Raw genomic sequence first — 14,398 nt, forward strand, 5'->3', positions numbered from 1 at the left:
TTCTGCTCCCGTGCTTATAGTTGGTCATTCTTCTGCTCCTGCGCTTATAGTTGGTCATTTTTTTGCTCCTGAATAGATTCATCATTTAGTCTGATCACATTTTAATCCTTTAATTTCACTCCAAGATTTGATTAGCATAGTTCTTTGAGGTTGGCTTTCTAATAGAATGTTACAATTAGCAAAGCTCAATGAGTAACTCTGTTGATGTTGTCCGTCTTCCTGTCAAAAATTGAGATGAGGCTCAGCCATGTTAGATGACTTTCTGTTGCGATTTATTGTTGATGAGTTAACTGAAGAAAGTCATACACAACGGTAATAGGAAGGATGTGAATAACTCTGTTTCCAGTCGGTTGAGTCTCCACAAGTCGATAATGGAGGGCTGGTTAAGTATGAGGAACTATAGAGCCATGGAAGAGGAATGGGCTGTCTTAGACCGAGTTGAGCGGACAGGATATCACGTACTTATCATGTGCCATCTTACTTATCTCTCCTACCTGCCACAAGTCATGCAATACTACCAGGTATTTGTCAACTCAACCATTTAGTACTCTTAGCTGAACAAGTGGTAGCTATCGCCTCTTCCTAAGTAAAACTGTCGGTATGGCTATAGTTTGTGCTGTCAGTTAACCTTTGACCTAAGTACTCATTATTCATAGTCACAGACGAGGAACTTAGAATCAAAGAGAGAGTATCTCATCAAAGCATCAGATAATGTATGCTCACCTCTGCAGACGATAAACACTAACAAAACTTCCGTCGGTCCTCAGTCTTCTGTAATCAATGCTCCACGCAAGACACGGTATGTTGTTGTAGTCATCTCTTTCTTCACATTTGCTCCTTTGTTGTATTGAGTTTGCACGGTTAGGTTGGAAACGCACTAGAGCTATGAAATTTATGAAAACATTTTCAAATTTTTCCGTGTTAAACTAATCATTGAAAAACGGATGAATACCATCCTCCTCTAGGTTCATATGGTCCAATCAGATCCATGTTATTGTCCGTATCTTCCAGCTTGATTGCCTTAAATAAAGTAACTCAGTTGGCATTTGATGATTCCGACACGGAAGATGCTCAAGTTCTCTCTGTCAAGCGATCAGGACGGTCCTCCAAGTCTGGAAAGTCAAGAGCCCAGGTTCGAATCAACAGATCTATGGTGTTATCTTTGTTACCTTTTAGTACTAGAGGTGTTCTGTACTGTATATTGTACTGTATACTGTACTGTATATTATACTGTATACTGTACTGTATACTGTACTGTATACTGTACTGTATATTGTACTGTATATTGTACTGTATACTGTACTGTATACTGTACTGTATATTATACTGTATACTGTACTGTATACTGTACTGTATATTGTACTGTATACTGTACTGTATATTGTACTGTATACTGTACTGTATATTGTACTGTATACTGTACTGTATATTGTACAGTATACTGTACTGTATATTGTACTGTATATTGTACTGTATATTTTACTGTATACTGTACTGTATATTTTACTGTATACTGTACTGTATATTGTACTGTATACTGTACTGTATATTTTACTGTATACTGTACTGTATATTGTACTGTATACTGTACTGTATATTGTACTGTATATTGTACTGTATACTGTACTGTATATTGTACTGTATACTGTACTGTATATTGTACTGTATACTGTACTGTATATTTTACTGTATACTGTACTGTATATTGTACTGGCCGATCTGTATCAGCAGTGATGATACTCATTATTTGCATTAAACCATAACTGTCACGAACAGCTTTCATCGTTTTTTTTAGGTAAATCAGACACGTTGATTCTGATATTGTACTCAAAATAAAGATTGGTCCACTAACTTAGCCATTTTTGTTTTTGAAGGTTTTTTACAGTGATTCAGTATCGGTGTCGCAAATGACACAATCAACAGAACAAGTTCGCCCATAAATATGTGACATAGCCTAGCTTTTTAGGGACGGATGTTGGGAATGTTTAGTCCAATTTAGAATTATGGAAATGGGTGTCTTAAAACTCATTATTTTCTAATTTCAGCCTTCAAAGTAATCTCAGTCTTTTCTAAAAGTTAGATAATCTATTTAACATTGCTTGTAGCTTATTACAGGATGTTTAATAGTCTGAACGCCGAGAAAAATGAGCTCAAAAAAGCGCGATTTTTTTACAAGCTAGCATTGTTATCACGTTTTTTAAGCTCATTTTTCTCGGCGTTCAGCCTATTTTGCGATTTTATCACACACTAGCGTTGTTATCGCGCTGTTAACGTTCATTCTTTAATTTATTGATTTTCTAGCGAAATGTCCGGCGTTGGACGGGTATTAAAAAAACAGCTTATAAAACAGTAGCAGTTAATGTAGTTGCCTGCCATTAGCCTGGCACATTGCCAATGGATGGCTAATTTGAGCAAGTTAGTATTGCTAAACTTACTAATAAGACCTGTGAGAGCAAGCATAAAATGACGTTGCGCCGTAACGCAGGGAAGTATGCATATTTTCACCCACATAGCAACATATATCGCACCATGAATCCATCAATCTCATTTAGCTCAATGGTTCAGCATACCGCCTGGGGAATGGGAGGTTCTGATATCAAATCTTCTGGATACTGATTCTTCATTTCAATATTTTAATAGCTATAGCCAGACCAACCAAATCACACACAAACACAAACTTTGAGATTTATATATATAGATTTTTTGTATATTCTCGCTTATAAGCTGAATTGAAAACTAAAAAAGCTAAGGGAGCATAGTTTTGATCGCACACATATGAAATGACAACTTGATTTCGACAACTATATCGTAACTTAAATCATGCTAAGCATGGGGCTGGTAGCCTGTTACTTACAGTTTGTTTATAGTTATATTATATCGTACCGAAGTTTTGCGCTTGAAGAAAAGCTGCATTTGAATATTCTTTAAAAAACCAAACTAGCTCGTTTCGCCTTTTTTCCTATCTATCAGTTGTTCCCACGATAAGAGCGTGCAAGCACACATGCGAATCAGCGCTTGGTTGCTAGTAGTACACCATGACAGCTATAATAGTTTGTGGTTAGTTGGTCATAGACATGATCGCTTGCGCGTTTATACATGATCGCTTGCGTGTTTATACATGATCGCTTGCGTGTTTATACATGATCGCTTGCGTGTTTATACATGATCGCTTGCGTGGGTATACATGATCGCTTGCGTGGGTATACATGATCACTTGCGTGGTTATACATGATCACTTGCGTGGGTATACATGATCGCTTGCGTGGGTATACATGATCGCTTGCGTGGGTATACATGATCGCTTGCGTGGTTATACGTGATCGCTTGCGTGGTTATACATGATCGCTTGCATGGTTATACATGATCGCTTGCGTGTTCATACAAATTTACGTGCAGTTTATTTGCATCAATAGTATCGTTAATACTGCTGAAAAAGTTTTACCATTTATAATAAAAGTAAAATGTAACAATAATGGTCATCATTTTCCTTAATTCTCTTCTGCAACCTTTTACTTGTGATAGGTATGTACGGCGTATGCGCAATTTTATAAATTAAGGCTGTTTTTCTAGGGTCGGCTTGGATGCGGGATCAGCTTGTATGCGAGGATATACGATACATATTTTTCATATTTTTTAGCAATTCATTTGTTCAATTCGTCATTTATTCAATGGTTTTTTTATAATTCGTTCCATGAGCAAATTATTTATTTGGTCATTCTTTGATTTATCCTCTCTCGGTCAAACCATAACGCAGATGATCCACTGTGAGCCTGCTCATAGATCTTGTCTAATCAGCACATAGCCATCCTTAGCGGTGTTTCTTAGCTTATTGACTTTCTCTATTGTGCTAACAGAAGTTGGGGTCCCTGAGACACGCTCCCAGCCCCTTAGCCAGAAAACCAACCAAACTGAAGAATACCAAGAACACCCCAATATCAGTGTTTTGTGATGATGATGCCTTGGAAGAGAAGAAGTCTACTAAGAAAAGGTAAGCACTTTCTGACAGCTATCTTTTACGAACTGGTACAATCAAACCTTCATGTACGAAGTCACTTGAAGATGTGCTTTGTATATTGAAACCATTATTTCTATCAGAATACACTATAATGCATTTAATTCGTTCTATTGTCTAGAAACCTATTGTAACTCCCTCATAAATCCTGCAGATAATTTTACATTAAAACAAATGTATGGTAGAAAGATGTAATACAATACATAAACAAACTATTAAGTAGACAGAAAAGATTACATATCATCATTGCATAGAGTAAACAAATTTTCAGTATCAACGACATCAAAACATTTAGTATCTGTGTTGCTGTGACTCACCATGAATTAAATGAACTTATTTGATCAACATAACAGTTAGAAAGGCTCAGTACAGTAGCAGTATTCGAGTGGCTCATTCCAAATCAAAAACCCATACTATTAACATGAAGGTGTCTTCCTGGTTTAATTTGATATTAGCTCAAAGCTTGTAGTTCAGAAAATACTTTTAGCATTTTTTATAAATTTTTGCGGTTGGAGGTGTTTTTAATTTTTTTTAAGCTTGCTATTTCTTACTAGCATTGACATTCAAATTACATTCAAATGTGGACTTAAATTTTCATGGATTTTCAGCTCGACCATTAACAGCTGCTCAAGTGCGTTTGATTTTCCTTGTAACAAACAGTGCATCGCAACAGGCTGTTCATCGCAACTGAATTGCTCTCAGTTATTCCAGGTCCTTGTTTTGAGATCGCCGCTACTCTATTTGTGACCATGTATCCATTTCAAAAAGCGAATGATGCGCTGCGCTCATCAGGTTGAAGGAGTACATTTATAGGTCTTTTGACCCACAGTTAATAATGAAAAGTCAGTAAGGTCAAGTATGTATATCATAGCAGGCAGCACCCTGGTTGGTTGTACATCAACCCAACTTCTTATACATTAGGTGAATGTGGTTTTTAGAGGAAAGACTTGTAGTGGAGACATGGTCGAGCAGGTGAGACCAATCAGGAGTACGAGGAGGATCAGGAGTTCTAGTAGGGAGACATTGCGCAGTCTCTCGGCTGATTGTGAGTCTGTCTTATAGCTTTAGCTCTACTTCCTTAACTAATTGGTCGTCAGGTGTTGGGGCTTCCTGTCTAGTCGTTCACCTTCCCATAAACTGTCAAAGTCAAATAGTATAAATATAATAATATTATATTCATACTATTTGATTACTAACAGTATATTATACATGTTCCAACGTGGAAATTTTCAAAATAAACAAACAGTCATAGCTCAGTCTTACCTTTTAAACATCTTACCCGATTATGAAGCAGTAAATAACTTTGAGATACCAGCAATCACATTTTCTCTTGTCAGCATTCTCTTCGAAGGTCTGTTTAGAGGGGAAAAGTTTTGAGAGATAAGCGACGCGTTTTTGTAGATGATGTACTGTTGTGTTAACTAAAGTGAAATTTGTGACCTCAACAACAATAGCTGGGTGAAAACTTCGGCAAAGTTAGTGAGATGCTGGTTGAATGGGTTATGGATATATCACTAGCTTTTCTCTGTAAACATAAATGACAAAATTGAGAGTTGTTTCCTCATTCATCTTAGCCGGTTTTGAAAAAAGAAGAAAAAACAACTCTTTATATTTTTCATTCATACTTCAGCATTTTTCGCTGGACATATGTGAACGCTTATCCTTACATATTATGCTTGAGATTGTTGATGAACGACTCATAAGTTTCTGTTTTTGGCATGTGGTGTATGGCAACGCTTTTTGGCTAGTACCCAAATCATTGCCGAAGAGTTCAAAACAGCCAAAATGCATTTTTCAGTTCATGAATAGCGTGCTTTAAAGGTCTAACGGTTTAAAAAGTTTAAGGTTTCCTTATAGACAGCACATTTATCGCAAAATGGCTTTTGTCGTACATAAATTTGTCGAGAAAACAGAAAGCATATTGGGGTCAATAAGCAGTGTCTGCAAATCTGCCCCCTTGTTTGCTCCCTGGTTTGCATTAGTCGCTGTAAACCATGATCTATCTTATATCACATGATCTACCTTGTTGTATCACATGATCTACCTTGTTGTATCACATGATCTACCTTACTGTATCACATGATCTACCTTGTTGTATCACATGATCTACCTTGTATCAAGTGATCTACCTTCTTGTATCACATGATTTACCTTCTTGTATCACATGATCTAACTTGTTGTATCACGTGATCTACCTTGTATCACATGATCTACCTTCTTGTATCACATAATTTACCTTCTTGTATCACATGATCTACCTTGTTGTATCACATGATCTACCTTGTTGTATCACATGATCTACCTTCTTGTATCACATAATTTACCTTTTTGTATCACATGATCTACCTTGTTGTATCACATGATCTACCTTCTTGTATCACATGATCTACCTTCTTGTATCACATGATCTACTGTGTGGTCTCTAAACCTGCCATGTATAGCACTAGCTGTTTTAACTTAGCTGAGAATATTTCTGCTCATCGACTCAACTTGGAGGTTTCCCCTGTGCTTGAGGTCTTTTCACCCGAGCAAGACTTTTCAACAGAAACGAGAAGTGGTCTCCTATCGACAATTGGCTCTGGAGATTCAAACGATAGTCAAGGCATTGAGCTATTAAGAGGTAGGCTTGAGTACCCTTGAGTGTGTCAGCTGCAGCTTGCCCGTTCTGTCCTGCTTTGAAGCCAGGTTCACTTCTGCTGTAGCATGTTTGTAATTAGCAACTTGAAAAAGGATTGTCGTATTACAATGTGAAGTCGTTAACAATTTATTATTCTGGTGTCAGGGCTGTCGGACCACACCTGATCGCTGACTTTAATATCGGTTGTTAGTCCAAATGAGCTGCTCCACTCTTCACTCCTTGCTTATAGCTTATGGTTACTAGAGTAACCTAAATGGATCATGACAAAATATTATTTTTAATCCTGATGTCTGTGAGCTGTTCTTTTGTAAATTCTTCATGTATGTGGTCTACGCAGTGATATACATAGCGTGTGATAACCACAGATTAGTAATAGCTTCATTCTTTGTTGCAGACGTACAATTGACATTCACTTCAGATCTATTTATTGCATATTATTTGCTTAATATAAAAATCAATTTAATCATAAACCTCAAGAAATTTCTCTTATACATTTTTAGTTTAAATTATTGGGATCAATAACATGCGATAGCTTACATCAAACAAGTGGGCTTTGGAATTATCTCATTTTCTGTGCCTATGGAGCTGTTATGTAGTGATTGTTTGTATTCTATGGTGCTGTTATGCAGTGATTGGTTGTATTCTATGGAGCTGCTATGTAGAGATTGGTTGGATTTTATAGAGCTGTTATGCAGGGATTGGTTGAATTCTATGGTGCTGCTATGTAGTGATTGGTTGTGTTCTATGGTGCTGTAATGTAGTGATTGGTTGTATCCTATGGAGCTGTTATGTAGTGATTGGCTGGATTCTATAGAGCTATTATGTAGTGATTGGTTGGATTCTATGGAGCTGTTATGTAGTGATTGGTTGTATTCTTTGGTGCTGTCATGTAGTGATTGGTTGTATCCTATGGAGCTGTTATGTAGTGATTGGCTGGATTCTATAGAGCTATTATGTAGTGATTGGTTGGATTCTATGGAGCTGTTATGTAGTGATTGGTTGTATTCTTTGGTGCTGTTATGTAGTGATTGGTTGTATTCTTTGGTGCTGTTATGTAGTGATTGGTTGTATTCTCTGGAGCTGTTATGTAGTGATTGGTTGTATTCTATGGTGCTATTATGTAGTGAATGGTTGTATTCTTTGGTGCTATTATGTAGTGATTGGTTGTATTCTATGGAGCTGTTACATAGTGGTTGGTTGTATTCTATGGAGCTATTATGTGGTGATTGGTTGTATTTAATGGTGCTGATACATAGTGGTTGGTTGTATTCTATGGAGCTATTATGTGGTGATTGGTTGTATTTTATGGTGCTGTTACATAGTGGTTGGTTGTATTCTATGGTGCTGTTATGTAGTGATTGGTTGATACTATGGTGCTGTTACGTAGTGATTGGTATTGTTTTATACGCGATTATAAGGGATTTATAATTGAGTCCTTTTATTATACATCCACCATTATCAGGATACAATCAAGCAAGGGAAGAAGAAAAAGAATTGTGGGTAAAATATAAGTTGAATAATAATAAAGACGAGCAGACAACTCTAAAACATAATCCAACATTATCTAAACTACTATGATATAATAATATTTGAGCACTCCCACATAGTTTTGATAATTTCACAACAAAATAATATATGCAAATACGAAGCGTACACCCTGTAATAATAATGTTCCTAGTTACCGGCCAGCCAGGCGTCTATCCCACATTTAACATAACACGAAGTTTCTCGAAACGAATTTTAGGTAGGGGTTTGGTGAAGATATCGGCTATCATATCATCAGTTGGACAATATTCAGTGACTATATTGTGGTTTTGGACTTCTTGTCGAATATAATGATATTTTATATCCATATGTTTGCTGGGCTTACTAACGTTAGTGTCGTTTGCTATGCTGATGGCCGATTGGTTGTCTATGCGGAGTACTATTGGTGGTAATGTCTCTCGAGTAATGTCAACGAATAATTGCCGTAGCCAGGCTGCCTCTTTTGCAGCTTCGAAAGCTGCGATATACTCGGCTTCTGTTGAAGACAGAGCGATTGTCGATTGGCGTTTACTGAACCAGCTGATTGGCCCACTGCTAGACATAAAAACATTTCCGGATATCGAGTGTCTAGATTCGTCGTTCTCAGCCCAGTTAGCATCTGAATAACCAACGGGTTGTGTGTCAGTTTTGTTGAATGTAATCCCATAGTCCATGGTGCCTTTTAAGTATCTGAGAACGCGCTTTGCGGCAGTGAGGTGCGTTTGGGTCGGCATGGAATTGAATTTCGACAACACTCCCACAGAATGTGCGATGTCTGGTCGTGTAGCTGTAGATGCGTAGAGAAGACTGCCTACGATCGATTGATATAGAGTGTGATCCACAGATTTACTGCCGTCATCCTTCACTAGTTGTATATCTGTAGCGAACGGGGTTGCTACACTTTTGCAGTCAGACATATCATACTTCTCAAGAATCTGCTGAATATAATATTTCTGGTGCAGCTTCACTGAGGTGTCTGAATTCCGCGTTTATACCTAGACAAAATTGCAGTTGCCCTAGGTCTTTCATCTGAAACTTTGAACTTAACGATTCTTTGATTATTTTCATCGATTGATCAGTGTCACTTAGGATTACGATATCATCTACATAGACCGCTAATATCGTTTGATCGCCATGGTCGTTACGTACATAGACACATTGTTCAACGCTCGAAGGAGAGAAGCCAAGCTGCCGCAGATACTCATCAAGGACTAGATTCCAACATCGTGATGATTGCTTTAGGCCATACAGAGAGCGATTCAATTTGCATACCAACTCTTCATTTCCAGGCGATACAAATCCATCAGGTTGTGTCATAAATAATTCCTCAGAAACTTTACCATTGAGAAAAGCTGTTACTACGTCCATTTGATGTATCAACATGCCTCTATCCGTGCCATATGATAAAAGCGCTCGAAGTGATGACCGATGCACTACTGGTGCAAATGTTTCATCGTAATCTATTCCTTGTTTTTGACTATACCCTTTGGCTACTAATCTAGCTTTGAATCTGTCCACGCTTCCATCGGGTTTGCACTTGGTTTTGAACACCCACTTACTACCAATGGAATTACGACCAGCCGGTAGTTTTACTAATGTCCAGGTTTGACTATCGATTAATGCGGTGTATTCTTCGGAGGCAGCGTTCATCCATTGCTTCGATTGGGGACTAGACATAGCCTCTGACATTGTTAGCGGTTCGGTTATATTGCTGGTGAGGCAAGCCACATGATTGACATACTCATCAACCCCGAATCTTACAATAGGATTGGGGTTTCGCTGTGATTTTCGTGTAACTGCTGAGTGATTTTCAGGTTCTGGTAATTCAACTGTCAGCTTTTCGGAGTTGTCTTCATCCTCACATTGGTTAGTCTCGGACTCTGGTAACCCTAACCTATTTTCATCTATCACGACATCTCGGCGTACTACGATTTTCTTAGTAGAAGGATTATATAAACGATAGCCTTTCGATCTAAAGCTATAGCCAACAAACATCATTGTCTCTGCTTTATCATCCAGTTTCTGACGGAGCTCACTTGGTACATGAGCATGGGCTAAAGAACCAAACACCCTTAGATTACTAATATTTGGTTTACAGTTGTACCATTGCTGATATGGAGTTGTGGGCTCATGGTGAGCGGTAGTGGGGGCACGATTCCTAACATAAACAGCTGTTGAAATGGCCTCAGCCCAGAAATGTTTCGGTAATGCGGCGTCGATTACTAACGCGCGGGCTAATTCACATACAGTGCGATTATACCGTTCTGCTACACCATTTTGCTGTTGTGAATATCTAACGGCTAGTTGATGCTGAATACCTTGAGAGCGCAGGTATTCTTCAAATTCGCTTGATACGTATTCCCCTCCACCGTCAGTTCGAAGGGTTCCGATTGGCTGGCCGGTTTGGTTGGTCACCAAGGCTTCAAACTCTTTAAATACAGAAAATACATCCGATTTCTCATTGATAAAATACACATACGAAAATCTACTAAAATCATCAATAAAACTCACAAAATATCTACTGCCACCAATTGATTTATTCTGCATTGGACCACATACATCGCTATGAACTAGTTCTAGCACTCTAGTAGATTTAATACCATCTCTAGCTATAAACGGTTTTCGAGCCATTTTACCTTTCACACAAGGGTCACATATGGTACCTACACTTACGTTAGACAGATCGGCACCTGTAACAAGCTGTTCACGGTTCATAAGTCTGATGCCGGTAGGATTGATATGAGCGAGTCTCTTATGCCATATATCGTTACACGACGACGCTAGATTAGCTTTATGATCAGACGACTCCAGATCTAAATAGTAAATTTTCCCAACGAGAGTTCCCATAGCATGTATTTGGTGGAGTTTGTTCTTAACCCAACATCTACTGTGGCCAAATTGTACTATCATACCCTTACTAGCGGCCGACTGTACAGAGAATAGATTTTGTTTAAAATCTGGTACATGAAGTACATCGTGGAGAGTGGCTTTTCTTTTCACTTTCCGGCTAACGGACACTGATATCATAATGTTACCTGAGCCTATGGCATCCAAAACTCTGCCGTCCGTTATAGCAACTTTCTCAGGCTGGTCAAACTTTGTTTATGTACTGAAACCACCGTTTTCAGGAGTCATGTGACGAGTTGCCCCACTGTCAATGAGCCATTCTTTCGCTGCCGCTATATTTTCTCCTACTAGAAAAGCACTCTCCTCACTTTGAATTTCCGTTGCTTGGGATTCAGTCACAAATTTAGCTCCATGCTGATTCGCCTGACCACGGCCCTGACCACGACTGTAGTTTCCGCGACTATAGTTTCCACGATTGTAGTTAGCACGATTGTAGTTACCTCGACTATTCTGTTGCGCTGTGCAATCTCTGACCATGTGATATGGTGAATTGCAGTTATAGCATCTTCTCTCATACGTGTTATCTCCAACAGTATATAAGGCAGTGTCAGAATTTGAAGTCGTTTTTCCATACTTGCCGCTTTCACCAGAATCCATTTCGGCAGCTTTTACACCATGTTTCTGCTCTTCATTGAGTAACGCGTTTTGAACAAATTCTAATGTTAGGGTTTCAGGCTTTTGCGCTTCTAAGGCTGTCACGACAGTTGCATAGCTACTCGGCATTACTACCTGATCTTCCTCGCTCACCGGGGCTTTGATAGCCGTGAGCTTGTTTACAATATCCTTCATATATTTTAGATGATTTTCTATAGATGTACCATCACGCATGATAGCTCTGAAATATTGTTTCTTTAGATATATCCGATTTGCTAGTGTGTCTCTTTCGAAGTGAGACTGTAGCTTCTCCCACGCTGCTTTCGGTGTCTCACACTCAGTGATCAAATATATGAATTCATCACTGATCGCCAATACAATATGACTAAGAGCTCTCTGTGATTGTTTTATATAAGCTTTCTTAGCATCTGCACCTTCCGTTGGCTCTGCAATACTACCGTCACAATGTTCATAAAGTTCCTTTGCAATGAGCAAATGTTTCAGTTTGAATCGCCATGTAGAATAGTTGGACGTATTAAGTTTATCCACAGACAGTTTATCATCCATGGTGCTTGCTTGATATTAGAGTCTTCCTGGGCCCATAACCTATTGTTTTATACGCGATTATAAGGGATTTATAGTTGAGTCCTTTTATTATACATCCACCATTATCAGGATACAATCAAGCAAGGGAAGAAGAAAAAGAATTGTGGGTAAAATATAAGTTGAATAATAATAAAGACGAGCAGACAACTTCAAAACATAATCCAACATTATCTAAACTACTATGATATAATAATATTTGAACAATTGGTTGTATTTTATGGTGCTGTTATGTAGTGATTGGTTGGATTCTAAAAGTAACTTACTGTAACTTTCAGGTGATGAAATAACTCAAAGGCCAAGAAATCGCAAATATTCGGCTGCAGAATCTATGCGAGCGTCTGCTCCCAGTCAGTACAGCTCACCACCAGAGCTTCTTACCTCCCCCACAGAAGAGTTCATCTCTCCGTTAACCATTCCTACTGATTGTGAGTGCAGTATTGTTGTAACATGGCGTGTAGGGGTGACTAATTTGGTATGGACCCTGCTTTAGATGAATTGTTTTTCCTATGAGTTTAGTTCAGTTGTATTTTATTGATAGGTTAACTTAGTTCTAGATGCTCATTTTTTGGGTTATATCTTTTTGTAAATAGTGAAAGAGTATTACTGCAATTTTTTATATTTAAAATAATCGAAATGTCCTAAATTCTACTGGTCGAATCTAGTTGTGATAGGATAAGCTTGTGTTCAGAAAGAAATTGCTCTATTTTTAATTTTTTTACCCATTGTGGTTTTTGAAGGATTGAATGCTAGAAGTCGGCCTAAATTTATGCATATATATGTATATATCAGACACTGTCTACATCAGTATTTTTATGATTTTCCCAGCAGCTTTTGAAATGGATGTTATGTTTGTGAGCTTGTTTATATGTTGTTACTAGTGATAGCATTAATACCACCATAATGAAGCCGAGACTTAGCTTGTAGTGAGTCCTCTTCGGTGTTCTAGTCGTGGGACACGCATGTGTATATCTCAACCGTATAAGTACTCAACTATTTATATGAACCTATATTTTTATATTTTAGTAATTGAATCCAATCCTTACTGTATCAGCTGAATGTCACAAGATACTAGGTGTTAAAGTAGTTCCGCATGGCTCAAACCATGCCAGACATGAAGTTTTGCAAGAGCTATAAAATTTATCTTTTAACTAAATTATTTATTTGCTTTTTGTAGACATTAGCCATTTTGTCAAAAAGTTTTAGACGATGCAAAAAAATGTAAAACTCGTTCAACCAACTACCAAGTTGATAGCCTAAAGGGCTGTATGATATTTTACAGCGGAAAGGCAGGTATTGATCAACAGACTAACTGCTATATGGATGAGCATCTCTGCTAGGCCTCCATATCAGCTTTACAAGGCTGTTTGTCAGTCATTGGCTGTACTTCATCATAAACAGTCGGACTCTTGGCTATCCGCCTTCTACCTCATGGAAACTCAGGCTATCACCTTTACCCACAAGTCTAACCTTGTTAGCGCTCAAAAAGAGTAGTGAGTATGATTTAGAGAACATGGATAAGCATTATGGCTAGGACAGCGTGTTATAAAAACAAGCACTGTTATGTTCCCGTGCCTAAGAGACCTTCTTTGCGAGTTGTCATTCCTTTGAAGATGTTGGTTTTTCAAAGTCATAGAACATTGTATGTAAGTTTATGTTAATGCTAGACTACAGTTAGCCTGTCTAAACAAACTGTTGTTTTTGCGGAGTTGTTCCCCCGTCGAGCGGGCCAGCAACACAACAGCTTGTCACAAGACGTACTGCACCTGATGCATCAGCTGCACTGAAAGGGAGTTGTTCTCTTCCGTCTATGCGGCTTGGCTGCGATGTTATGGCGGTCGCTCCATTGGTAATCATAACGAACTTCACGCAAAAATTTATGTAGAAAAAAATAAGATTACAACGTTTAACCAAAGACCAGTCTCTGTTGTAAACGTTAGTAGAGTTTAAGAATAAAATAAATTGAAAATAAAATCCATAAGAACAAATAAAACTGACTGATACAAAAATAGAAATAAAACTGACTGAGCGCACAAATAACGACATATTTAGTCGCTGATGTTGCCTAAGTTCTCAAGTACTACTAAAGTTTACCGCAGGGACTGGTCGCTGGTTAAACG

General features: G+C 38.2%; 1 protein-coding gene across 1 annotated transcript in view; it reads left to right on the top strand.

Annotated features, from left to right (window-relative positions):
* LOC137403600 (separin-like) overlaps positions 1-14,398 on the top strand; it is a 47,629-nt gene that overhangs the window by 5,263 nt on the left and 27,968 nt on the right. The window contains exons 8-15 of the mRNA XM_068089569.1: positions 347-521; positions 657-799; positions 1,012-1,132; positions 3,855-3,988; positions 4,951-5,057; positions 6,474-6,632; positions 12,557-12,706; positions 13,561-13,771. Of these exons, the coding sequence (XP_067945670.1) occupies positions 347-521; positions 657-799; positions 1,012-1,132; positions 3,855-3,988; positions 4,951-5,057; positions 6,474-6,632; positions 12,557-12,706; positions 13,561-13,771 (1,200 nt within the window). The remainder of the gene's footprint in view (positions 1-346; positions 522-656; positions 800-1,011; positions 1,133-3,854; positions 3,989-4,950; positions 5,058-6,473; positions 6,633-12,556; positions 12,707-13,560; positions 13,772-14,398) is intronic.

Source organism: Watersipora subatra, chromosome 1 (assembly GCF_963576615.1).
Source record: "Watersipora subatra chromosome 1, tzWatSuba1.1, whole genome shotgun sequence".
Classification (NCBI taxonomy): domain Eukaryota; kingdom Metazoa; phylum Bryozoa; class Gymnolaemata; order Cheilostomatida; family Watersiporidae; genus Watersipora; species Watersipora subatra.